Genomic DNA, 13,568 nt, shown 5'->3' on the forward strand with positions numbered 1-13,568 from the left:
GACAGGGTTTCTCTGTGTAGCCCTGGCTGTCCTGGAACTCACTTTGTAGACCAGGCTGGCCTCGAACTCAGAAATCCACCTGCCTCTGCCTCCTGAGTGCTGGGATCAAAGGCGTGCGCCACCACGCCCGAGGTGTTTTAGCATTAGGTTTTTGTCTGATGACTTTTCTTAGATGTTTTGCATTGATCTTGTATTGAGGAGAATGCTGATAGATACTGATCCTGCAGACTTAAGCTTCTCAGCCTCAACCCCTCTTCCTTCATTCCTTTGATAAGGATCATGAGTTGTTACAATGGAAGATGGTGGCGATTGTGTATGGGGATTCTGTGTTCTTTTGTGGATGGGTCACTATTTCTAGGGTTTCATTAGAAACAAAGTATCTTTTATGTGGAGATTTGAATGCCAGAACATATCTCTCAATTAATGTCAGTAGTAAACCCTGTCTCCTTAACTATATAATCATTTGACATTTCTAAGATGATAAAAATTAGCATAAATAGGCACATGGCATTTTATCACATGTAATTCATTATAAAATATGTGGATATTTATTTGTACCTATTTTTTTTTTTTTTTTTTGAGATGCATTTTACTAGCCTTAAATTCAGGCTCCTCTAGGCTTAGCTACCGGAGGAAGTAAGACTATAGGAGTAATTACATTAACATCATGTTACTGTGTTACTGGAGTCACTATGGCTGTGTATGTTCCTGGCCTCTTTTCTTTTTTGGTGTCAATTCTGCGTTCTCACATATTTGTATTTTTTTGACTATGGGTCTTTTCAAAGTGTGTGTCTCCTATTTAGATTAAAAAATTGTTAAACAAAAAAGAGTGAAAGAGAATAGAATATTCATGTGTTGTAAAGTGATCCCTTCCTTCTAAAATTTAAGCTGGTGACAGGTTTTGCAGTGCCTTGAGAGATGTAACAACATGTCTTACTCAGTTTGTAGACAGTGGGAAAAATGTAAATGTAAAAACCCTTTTCCCATTACTTTCTCTAGCTTTTCGGCTGTTTGACAGCATGCTCACTGTCTATTGTTCTACACCCCCTCATTTTACTTTAAGAGATGTTAACCTCTTTATGCTATGCTAATATTACACACAACACACACACACACATGCAGAGTGCACACTTGGAAAATTATGATTTGTTGTCATCCTCAAAGTGAGTGTTGTGCTGAACAAATCAAAATATATTTAGAAAGTTAACAAGTCATAGTTCTTGAATTTCAGTGAAAAAGTTATCTTCATCATTCTTTGTCCGTTTTGAAAAGATTTACTGTCATTTTTTCCCCAGACTTACCTGTGCTACTTGGTCAAAGGAATATTAACAATGCAGTTCTCTTTATGATTCTTTTCTCCACTTTTCTTTGAATTTTTTAAAAAATTGGATTATTACTGGATTCTTTTTGCTGTAAGTGAGCTGGGTTAGTTGTGTGAACACTGTATTTAAAAGGACATACCTGTCTTGTCTTTCAATTAGAGTATAAGAACTTTATTTTTATTCATTCTTTATATATAGAATAATCATAATTACGTTACTTGTGTGAATATGAATATTGTCTTAGGCAACACCCAAGACACCTAATGTTGCTATTAAAAGACACTGTGACTAAAGTAATTCTTATAAAAGAAATCATTTAATTGGGTGCTTGATTACAGTATCAGAGATTTAGTTTGTCATCATCATAATGGAGAAGTAGTTGAGAGTTTTATCCTGATGTACAGAGAGGGGGTGGGGGAAGAGAGGAGACAGAGAGACAGAGAGACAGAGAGAGACAGCCAGACACTGGCATGGGCTTTTGAAATCTCAAAGCCCACCCTCAGTGACACACTTCGTAAAGGCCATACCTCCTAATCTTTCTAATCCTGTCAAGCAGTCCCACTCCTTGCTGACTAACCGTTCAAATATGTGAGCCTATGGGGCTATCTTATTCAAACCATCATGTGTATATATACATATTTATCTACACAATTGGCTACATCTGCTCATAGTTTGACATTTTATTATAATTTATCCTGAACATCTGAAAGCAAAAGGTCATTTAACTATTCACAAACTACCTAGACTAAACTTGACTTGGAAATCTTGTGAAATATTGGAAAATACAGAGAAGTGATGGAGCTTATGAAGACGTATTTAATTTAATATATAGATATTAAGTGGCAACTTTTGGAGAAAATCTAGATGAGTAATTATGTAGATGCTTAATATTCCATATTAAAATAGGCTTTGAGCTTTAATAGTGACCATGCTTCTCTTAGTAACTACTTTTTTTTTTTTTTTTCTTGAGACAGGGTATCTCTATGTAATTCTGGCTACTCTGGAACTCTCTGTAAATGAGGCTTGCCTTGAACTCCCAGAGATTTGCCTGCCCTGAATGATAAAATCAATATATTACTAATGTGGACCATGACCTTCTATTTAGATAGAAATATGTACACATTTCATTGGTTGTTTACTTGCATTCCCAGTGAAAGAAGTAGAAGGCAACTTATCAAGCCTTGTTAATTCACCTTTTATCCCTTTACATGATTTTTTGTTGCAGTTTTAAGAATCTTTGATTTCAAGTTTGTTAATCTCTTTTAGGCCTTTAGATGTTCTGGAATAACACCAGTGATGGATCAAAGGAAGAATGACAGCATTGTCCCCAGTATCACTCAATTAGAAGATTTTCTTACAGAGCACAATTCCAATGTTGTTTGGCTTCTTGTCGGTAAGTAGAATGTGTATTTTCTGCATGTATTAACAACGGCCAGATTTTAGGCAGTGGTTGACTGAAGCTGGAGTGCTATAGCAGCATCCATTTATCTTTAGGAAAGGGAGTTTGTGTATGTCGTTTGAATATTTGCTCTGGAAACTGCTCTGTATTTTTCCCCCTTAGGCTGCCTAGTTATATGTCTTAAGAGAGGTGGGGGAGAAAAAACATTGATTGTCTTTAGCTTATTTTGCATGTTTTAAATTACCTTCCCCATCCCTGCTCCACACATACACAAACATTTTTATTATAAGTGTAATAAATGTCCACGGTAAACATTTTATAGTGAAACAACATATATTTAATACTTTATTTTCTTCTCAGTTGGGGGAAAATGGCAGTGCTATTTATATGCTATTTATACCTTTTTTAATATAATGGTCTAGAAGTTTTCTAGGTATACACATAGTTCATTCAAACAGTGCATAACTAAATGTTAGAGAAGGGAAGGGAGGAAATGAGTGAATGAGTGGCTAACTGATTATGAAGAAGAAAAGGTGGAAAAATAATACTAGTGAAAAGAGGCTGTTACTGTGCACAAATTGACATGAAATTGTGCTGTTTACGTTGAATAGAAACTTGAAGTGTAGAAGGGAAAATAGGGAGGGTAGAAAGGAAAAGCAGACATACCTGATACGCTTCCACATCTTTGCTATACTGAATACAATAGGAAGTTTGCATGTGTTGTTTCAACACACAAAGCACTTTTATGAAGATAGACTTTAATTTTTTCCATTTTAATCTGTTGGACCACTGTGGTCCATGGACCTTAAATAAGGTACATGGATTACATAGCTCCTTTCCCTGCGTGCATGCTTTTGCCTCTTTCATGATTTGATGCCATATGCTATAAGGCAGGAGTATGGATGGAAGTGACACATATACCGAAGGAATAATGATGTTTCATAATTTGTAGGTAGGATTGATTTACAGTTTAGACTTTGAGTTCTGTGTTTTCCATTTGACAAAACTACTGTAAATTCTTAATGAAAGCCAAAAATGAAAATGAATATTTTCAGTGCCCTGTACTCTTGGGTCCTAGAATCCTAATGAGGTAAGGTGAGGAAATGAAGACAGGCACACATGCAGAAGGAGTCAGGTGAGCACAGTATGATAAAGTGGCACCTACTGCCTCAGGGCCCAAAACCTCAGTGTATTTATTAAGGACAGCACAGGGGAGGGGCTGGCTAGTCTCAGTGAGAGGTCTCTGTAGAGCAGTCTCAGGCTGTGGATCAGTATTAGAGGAGGAGGAAAGCTGTAGCTGCTGGCTTGTTATGTACCTGGTTAGTCATCTGTACTCTCACCCCTGAGGGAAGCTTTGCATTCGTCTGAGCTTCACCTGGGCAAGACTTGCAACTCTCATGGGGCTGAGGCATAGTTCCCAACATGGCTGTGCTTATGTCAACTGTGCACATTTATTTCAGGATTTATCTCTGTCAGGCTTACTCTATTTCCTACAAATACTGACTATTAGTATGAAATAGAACTCAAATATTAGTGTGAAATACAAATTCATAAAAGCAGCATTGGAAATGACCTGAGTTTGATTAAGTTGCAGAATTTTTCCTTATTTCAGATTTGTTCCATTTTTTGGAAAGAAAATAAGACAGTAGCAATAAAAAGAGAATTTTTCTAAGAACAGTTTTTGTGGTGAAATTGTAGTACTTATGTAACAAAGCTGACAGAGCTGTTGTGGCTGGTGCCAGTTTAAGAAATATGGTGTTCTCTTAGGACTTGCTTACTGTTCTAAAACTCTGCAACAAAATTTTGAACAAACTTAAGATTTTACTGTGATGTTGTTAGGTCACATCTTAACCTACACATTACTTTCACCTTTTCTAGAAAGACTTACACATTAAAAGCAAAGGGCAATTCATTACTTTTTGTATTTTTCCTTTCGTGTATTTATGAATAAGGTGTCTTAAAAATATAAATCTTGTAGATGACTATTCATAACTAATTAGACTATCATTTGCTCTACCATAATCAGTGACATTCTTCAAAAGTAGGGTATTGTCATAACAGTTACTATAGATATTTAGAATAAGGCAGCCTATTTAATGTTCCTTTTGACAAAAATTCCTGTGTTTTACTGCTTTTTATTTTGTATGTGCATATGCACATGTTGGTGTGTGTGTGTGTGATGTCTGTGTTTTGTGGAGACTAGAGTTGACATCAGGTGCTTTTCTCAGTCTCTCTTCTGTCTTATATCTCAAGACAGGGTCCTTGAACAAACTTGGAGCTCATTGCTTCCACTAGGCTGGTTAGCTGATGAACTCTGGGGATCCTACTCTCTAGCTCCCCAGGTCTGTTTTACAGCTGCATGGTGCCATACTTGCCTTTTATAGGGGTACTGGAGATCCAAGCTCAGCGCTTCATGCAAGCACTCTACCAGCTAAGCCATTTTCCTGGCCCTGCTTATCTAAAAGTTGGGATTGTTGATTCATAATTTTTAACAATGATTTTTTTCTAAGTTGAAAACCTCGGCGGCTGAGGTCTAAACTGGAGTGACTTGATTGTTGTGGCAGCAGCTCTTAAGCAGCTTACCTGTCTCTTGAGCTGAGCCATTTGTTCCTTATTGGCTCCTTGCAGCAGGCTTCTGCTGGGCAGGGTAGGGTATTACTGAGAGGAATGGAGATGCTGTTAGAATCTTTGGGGAATAAACTGGGCATGGTTAGAACATAGATACCCAGTAAGCCGTGGATGGAAGAAAAAACAGTAGCTTCAGTAGTGAAAGGACAAAGAATTGGAAAACAAGTCTTTGGGACTGTGTGGAGGGGGAGGTGGCATTGCGTTCTGGGCTTTTCCCTTCACTGTTACTGACTACTGCCTTGTTGCACACTGTGTTTTGTACACATTCAAAATTATTAGGGTTGGAACAGCTGTTAATTAAAGATTATTCTGTTTTCATAATAGATTGCCTTGCAGTCAGTAGTGACTTGTTCTCAGAGCTGAGTCAAGTCCAATGGGGAAAATGACACCTTAACCATATTACAGTTTAGTTCCACTTGAACAGTGCACATACTTGCATTGAAAAAAAAATGTGGGTGATTAAAAATGACCTAATTTCAGATGCTTATATCCCAACACAGACCTGCAAGAAACATAAAAAAGCAACGTTGTGCTATGCATTTGAAAATTCCTGGGTGGGGGGAGGTTATAGGGAACTTTTGGGATAGCATTTGAAATGTATATAAAGAAAATATCTAATAAAAAAAAAGAGAAAATTCCTAATTAGATAATAAGAGACTCCAGTGAGAGCAAATTAGATGAAATCTCAAGGAAGTTAAAAAAGAATAATAAAGGATGTTCAGTGAAAGGAGAGGACATGAATAAACTGAGCAGATTCAAAAAGCATGAACAATTGAATGAAATTAAGATTTCAATACATAGATAAGAAAGAGGTGTTCATTAGAGACACTAGAAGTGCTGAAAATAAATTGGTTTGGAAATTTGGAAATGAAAATGCCAATAAATTAAAAATAAAAAATCTTAGAAAAAGTCTCACCAATAAAATAAATAGATCAAATGAAAAGTGAATTCCAGGGCTTGAAGAGATGATAGATGAATTAGAATATTCAGAGAATAATCAAGGTGAAATAGTAAAACAGTATGAACAGAACACACAGGACTTATGGAATACCATTGGATGGATCAACTTGGAATCAATGGGCAGAGAAGAGGGAGTAAACGGTATGCAGAACAGAGAAAGAGTGTTGAAGGCTGTAAGGGTGAAGCCCCACTTCACACATAACAGCAGATACCTGTCAGAAGAACTCCTTATTTTAGTTTTTTTTAAACCAAAAATGAAGGCAGAGGCATGGAACAATGCCTACAAGTTCTTGAAACATTCCACTTTAATCTGATTAGAACCTACATTTTAAATTTTTTAATTATAATTTTTTGTTTGGCAAGTAACTAGGAAAATCAAAATTATGTAAGAAAGAAGCAATCCATGATTTTTAAGATTGCAAGTATTGTCAGAGTACAGATTACTATGTGATAGTAAATTTTGTTTTTCCTCTCAACAGCTACCATTTTGTCTTGTGGATGGATTATTTATCTTACATACTATAATTCTCGGAATGTTGGTCTTATTCTAACACTGGTTCTGAACAGATTGTATAAACATGGCTATATCCATATTGGTAAGTGTATATAACACTATTTCTTCCATGTAATTATACGATAATATATTGTAAATTTATAGTTTACAAACAAATAGTAGCTTTAGAACGTCACTATGTGTTTGAAGTAATCAGTCTATGTGGCCTTTCCTGTAACATTTCTTAGACAGAAATGAGCTGCCATTTGGTTATTTTTACCCTATTCTTATCCTATTTGCTCCTTTTTTTTTTCTTAATAAAATGTACTTACTAGAAATAGTTGAGAAACTTAAAATACTTAGTTTCCTTAGAATCTGCCTTGACTTTGAATAGTCATTATAGGCTTTCCCCTTTTTTATAAGGTTGATACTTTAAAAATCTATAAGTTGGTATGATTTTGTGTATTCCATTTTGTGGTCACTTGTAGTCAGTTTCTTACTCTAAGGAGAAAATTTGTAAGTGGATGGAAATTTGTATTAGGAAGCCAGGTTCCTTGGGAATCCTAATGGTTATTTGTCAGAATGGGCAGTGAGGTGGCTGGATAGAGTCCTCCAGCAGTCCTCATATTCAAATGCTTCTTAATGAGTACAAGAAAATCTTCTCTGAAATATGAATTACCTTCTGTTAATTAGGGAAAATGACTGATGCAGACAGGTTAATGGAGAAAGATGATGAATTAGATACCTTTTGGGTATGTGTAGTAGCTGTTTATAATTAAACAATTTACTCATATGAAGTAGTTACATATTATGGCTATTTAGTAGTTCAGTCCGTAGTGGTTTGATCCTTTTGTTTTCATTGGTGAAAGAAAGATGAGCAATTTATAAGAATTCCAAGGGGGCTGGAGAGATGGCTCAGTGGTTAAGAGCACTGATTGCTCTTCCCGAGGTCCTGAGTTCAATTCCCAGCAACTACATGGTGGCTCACAACTATCTGTAATGGGAGTTGATGCCCTCTTCTGGTGTGTCTGAGAGAGTGGTGGTCATAGACATAAAATAAATAAATAAATAAATAAATCATAGACAAAGTAAATCTTTAAAAAATTAGTTAAAAAAAAGAATTGCAAGTATATGGAGAAGAGAATGGGAAAAGATTAATCATTTATTAAAGGCTAGGATTCGTCTAAGTTCTTAATCCTCTATTGTGCATTAAAAGAATTGCTGTAGTTAATTATCATTGTGTTTTTCTGTAACAGGTTCTTTCTCTTTCTCTGTTCTTTCTGGAAAAGTCATGGTTCGTGAAATATATTACATTACAGAAGACATGTCTATTAGGTAATGAAAAGTGAAAAGAGACCCAAACAAATGTGAAATATAAAAATGATTTTATCTAATATGACTTATACATTCAAATAAGCCATAAAAGGTTTTTTTCAGTAATGTTTAAAAATTATTTTTGCCAATGAGTTAATTTGGTTTAGTTAATTTAGACTAGGAAAAATTTTTCTTAGCTAGCAGTTTATAGAAGTGAATAATTGCATTTGATTTGTAGCTGAAAAATTAAACCATTGATGGACCTGCCATTTCAATGGTGGTTACATGAAATATGTGTTAGAAATATTGGTAGTTCTTATCAACTAGCTCCTTATTCAAGGTAAGCATATACACGTATTGAGCATGTATTAGCAACTATAGTTTTGCTGTAAGAATATAAAACTAATATGAATATAATAGGAAACAACATAATTAAAGTGTTTACTTTATTTATTTATTTTTTTCCAAACGTGAGGTGTAGAGAGATGATGGACTAATTCAGACGTACTATGATTTGGCATTGTTTATACCTCATTTAAAACTTGCAAACAATTTCTGTGTTTGTTTATAGTTACTTCTAAATCAAAGTAAAAATAATATTTATGAAGTTGAGAGTGAAAGTTGATTCTTTTAAGGCAGGAAGTTATAGGTCATTGTTAGATATGAAAGACTATCTTTGAAAGTTTTCTTTGAGTTTATTAGTACCCTCTTTAATTAAAGATTGCCTTTTAAAATAATAATCTTTATACTTTAAAAATGTTTATTAAAATATGAAATTTTCTGTTAACACTTCATTTAACAGTAAATATAACCTATTTACGTTTTATCTAATTAGAAGGGTTGTTTGAGTAGTTTATATTTGTTATACATGATAAGCCTATACAATTTTTATCAATTAGATAAGTTTTTCTAATTTGGATTAGGCAGTCTTTCTTTTTTTAACTGAATGGTGATGAAACAAGAACGAGTTGAGTAGAGTTAGGTGTGGTAGGCCACGCCCATAATCCCGACCCTTGGAAATGGAGGCAGAACGATCTCAGAGAAGTTTATAAAGTCATCATTGGCTTTAAAACAAGTTTGAAGCCGACCTGGGTATTAAAAAGTGAGTAGGTAAATTGTTTTCTTATTTTTCTAATCTGTCTTCCCTCAGGATTCAGGATGGTTTCATCATTTTTCGGTGGTGGAAAATGTATAACCCAAAGCAGAAACAACATGGTAAGTTCTCATTTTTACATGTATGAAAGGTATTTAATCATATAGTCAGAAATTTCCTTTATATGTATTTAAATGTTTTACATTATAGTTTTTAGTGACGGCATTTAAAAAGCTGTTTTTTATGTCTTGCTTAAGTTAATTTTTCATTTTACCGTATTACTCAAGTCATATTATCAATCTCTATCTATGTTTCTAACATCTGTTGAATATGTAGACCTGACCATATTCTGAATAAAAGGGCTTCCTACCACTCTAATCTTTGTAAGACACTCTTCAGCTTCTCCTTATTCATACTTGTTATGTTACCCAACTTTGTCTTGAATTCCTGGACTCTTAAGAGATCCTGTGTTTCAGCCTCTTTAGTAGCTGGACTATAAGTATGTGCTGCTATACCAAAAATGATTAGTGCTGTTAATTACTTGTTCATTAGCATTCATATGGCTTCTTTAATTAGGTCTCTTATTCATTTCTTTTTTGGATATATGTTTATTTATTTTTTAAATTTAATTTTATTTGTAATTCATTTTTTAGTCTCCATATTCCATTCACCACCCCTCCCCATCCACCTTCCGACTGCTCCACATCCCACACCTCCTCCCCACCCCACCCTGTCCCCACCTCCCACCTCACTTGACCTCTAAACTCCCTGGAACCTCCAGTCTCTTGAGGGTTAGGTGCATCATCTCTGGATGAAGGCAGACACAGAAGTCCTCTACTGTATGTGTGTTGGGGGCCTCATATCAGTTGGTATTTGCTGCCGGTTTGGTGATCCAGTGTTTGAGAGATCTTGGAGGCTCAGATTAATTGAGACTGCTGGTCCTCCTTACAGGATTGCCCTTCTCCTCATCTTCTTTCAGCCTTCCTTAATTCAACAACAGGGGTCAGCTGCTTCTGTCCATTGGTTGGGTGCAGATATCTGCATCTGACTCTTTCAGCTGCTTGTTGGGTCTTTCAGAGGGCAGTCATGCTAGGTCCCTTTTTGTGAACTCTCCATAGCCTCGGTAATAGTGTCAGGTCTTGGGACCTCCCCTTGAGCTGGATCCCACTTTGGGCCCATGACTGGACCTTCTTTTCCTCAGGCTCCTCTCCATTTCCATCCCTGTAATTCTTCCAGATAGAAACAATTACGGGTTAGAGGTGTGACTGTGGAATGGCAACCCCATCCCTCACTTGATGTCCTGTCTTCATGATGGGGGTGGACTCTATAAGTTCCCTCTCCCTACTGTTGGGCATTTCATCAAAGTTCCCTCCCTGGGAGTCCTGGGAGTCTCTTACCTCCCCAGGTCTCTGGATCATTGGGGGGGGGGGTTCCCTCCAACTTCCTATTTACTGAGGTTGCCTGTTTACAATCTTTCTGCAGGCCCTCACCTAATACTAGGTCAGATTTCCCTCTCCCCCTCCACTATCCCCCACCCTGTCCACTTTCTCTCCCAAGTCCCTTCCTCCCTCCCTCTCTCCCTCCCCACTTGTTATTGCTTTCTTCTCTCTCTTGTTCATTTCTTAAGCAATTGTTTTCTTCCTGTGGAGTAGTTTGAGTTTCTTAAATATTCTGTGTATCACTTTTATCAGAGGACTTTTTTTTTTATTAGTTGTATGGTTTGAAGATATTTGTCCCCAAATGGTTTGTATTTTCTGTTAACTATTTCCTTTGTTATGAATATATTTTTATTTTGACATAATCTCACTGGTCTTTTTTGCTTATGTTTTTTTGGGTCAAGCCTAAATATCAGTACATGGACCAAGGTGATATTTAGTTATTATTCTTTTGTTATTTTTTCCTGGTGTTTTATGATCTGGGGCTTCACAAGTCTTTCAAACTATTTTCACTTGATTTTTATATATGGTTTTGAGATGAGATATTGATATGGATTTATAGTTATCGATATCATTTATTAAAGAGCCTTGTTTTTCCAAGTTCTTGGGTTCATTTCTAGATTCTCTTGTGTTTTGTGGTCCATTTTTCTCCTTTGCATCAGTTTGTATCTAGTTTAGCATTGAATACATGGCCTATCCCTCATGATTTGGGGTGAGGTTTTAAGGCTGTGTTTTTGTGCTCATGATTTCCTTGGCAGTTCTGGTTCTTCTTTAGTGCCACATGAACTTTAGGATTATTTTCCATTTAGTTGCTATCTTGATGTTAGGTGTTCTCTTGCTGTGAAGAGACTCCGTGACGTCACCAACACTTAAAATGGAAAGCATTTAATTGAGGTTTGCTTACAGTGTCAGAGGTTTAGTCCATTGTCATCGTGTCAGGGAGTATGGTAGCATGCCAGTAGACATTGTGCTGGAGGAGGAGCTGAGGTGTCTACATGCAGATCTGCAGGCAGCAGGAAGAAAGCGACTCTGGCCTTGGAATGGGCTTTTGAAACATCAAAGCCAGGGACATACTTCCTCCAACAGTGTTCACCTTCTAATTCTTTCAGTAGTGCCTCTCCCTGGTCACCAGGTATTCACATTTATGAGCCTACTGGCCGCCATTCTCATTCAAACCACCACAGCTATGAAAAAGTTGGAATTTTGAGGTGATTTCATTGACTCTGAAGATCACTTTCTTTAGTAAAATTTTACAGTATTCTAACCCAATGAACATGAAATATATTTCTCCTAACATTCAATGTCTTTCCTCCATGTTTTACAGTTTTAAGTGTTTAGAACTTTAAATCCTTTGGTTAATTTAATCTTAAATACTTTTTACTTTTATTTTTGGTAACTATTGTTGGGATTGTTCTCTTGAAAACTTGGTATTAGTGTGGACATATGTTAATGATTTTTGAATGTTGATTATTTTTAATCTTGTAACTTTGCTGAGCTCACTTTTTCAGTTTTAAGAGTTTCTGGTAGAATATTGAGGATTTTTTTTTAACTAGAAAATTGTGTTGCAAGCAAACAGTTTGATGTCTTCCTTTTCTATTCATGCCTTATTTATTTCTCTTGACTTACTACTTGGACAAAGAATTACAAGTTTGAAATGACGTGAGGGTGGATATTCTTGTCTTCATTGGGTCTTAGAGAAAGAATTCCATTTTTCACTACAGAGTTAATGTTAGCTATGAACTTACTGTATATTCCACTCACCTTTTAAAGGAATTCGCTAATTTGGAAGTTAATGTTATTAGCAATGTGCTCATAACCATACCTGTTAAAAGTAAAAAAAAGATGTGAAATGGCAACGTAGCATGCACTGTCCAATCTGTGTGTATTATCCTTTCATGATTTGGGATCAGAGTTTTAGAGTAAAGTACATTGAGTGGTGATATGCTGGAACATATCATTGACAAAATCTAAGCACTCAGTAGATTATGTAATTATTTATAACAATATTATAATAGTGACTGTATTTACATTCTCTAGAAGGACTTTATAAATGAGATATTCTTTCTTGCTGACTTAAAGGCAGATTCATGTGTTTTGACAATTATCCATTCAGTATAGATGGTTTGCATTCCTTGATGGAAAACTTAGAAGTCAGGCTGGAGCATGGGCTTAAAACAGTGGAAGCTTTTCAGACTTCCAAGGAGATAAAGACAGTCTCTTCATAGGACCAAGATTTTCATTACAATTGTTTGATTGGAAGAAAAGAATGGTGTTCAGGTCCACAATTTTTTTGCTGTAAATGTTGTTTGGAATAATTTTAGCCATTAATACATTGAAATTTGTTGGTTGTTCATGATCTTTCTAGGAAGAAAGAAAGAAAGAAAGAAAGAAAGAAAGAAAGAAAGGAGAAAAGAGAGAAGGAAAAAAGCGAGGGAGGTAGACAGACATATTTAATGCTTTTTAGCCTTAGAATTTGGTATTAAATATTCTCTAGGTTATAACATTAGTTCTTTGCAATAGATAGTTACATGTCTGTAGAAAGACATTTGTCATTGTTTTAGTAGGTGTATGTGTATGACCTCGGAGTATGTGCCTGTGGGTGCTTGTTTTTGCATACTTCTAAGTCTCTATATGAGCACACCTGTGATATACATCTTTGTGTATCTATTTCTTTAATAGGTATACTATTCATTGTCTCTCTGGGTCTATGAGTGTGCTTTTACAACACGTGTCTCTACGTATGTATTGGGGTAGGGATGAAGGATGGAGGAATGAGTTTTGCTCTATAGAGTACTTCTGGGAATTTTAGGCTTAGATTTTTAAAAACCTACTTTTAATAAGGTTTCTAAAATGCTTCAGTGCCCCTGCCCTTCTAACCCACCATCAAAAAAGAAAATGTGGAAAAGAGATGGTAAATAGGATA

General features: G+C 35.8%; 1 protein-coding gene across 11 annotated transcripts in view; it reads left to right on the forward strand.

Moving 5' to 3' along the window:
* Positions 1–13,568, forward strand: part of Kiaa1109 (KIAA1109 ortholog) — a 191,668-nt gene that overhangs the window by 4,271 nt on the left and 173,829 nt on the right. For all 11 annotated transcript variants that reach the window (XM_029475239.1, XM_021157454.2, XM_029475245.1 and 8 more), the window contains exons 3-6: positions 2,589–2,715; positions 6,789–6,905; positions 8,059–8,137; positions 9,267–9,331. In XM_029475239.1, coding sequence (XP_029331099.1) covers positions 2,619–2,715; positions 6,789–6,905; positions 8,059–8,137; positions 9,267–9,331 — 358 coding nt within the window. In that variant the 5' untranslated portion in view covers positions 2,589–2,618. The remainder of the gene's footprint in view (positions 1–2,588; positions 2,716–6,788; positions 6,906–8,058; positions 8,138–9,266; positions 9,332–13,568) is intronic.

This window comes from Mus caroli, chromosome 3 (genome assembly GCF_900094665.2).
Source record: "Mus caroli chromosome 3, CAROLI_EIJ_v1.1, whole genome shotgun sequence".
Taxonomy (NCBI): Eukaryota; Metazoa; Chordata; class Mammalia; order Rodentia; family Muridae; genus Mus; species Mus caroli.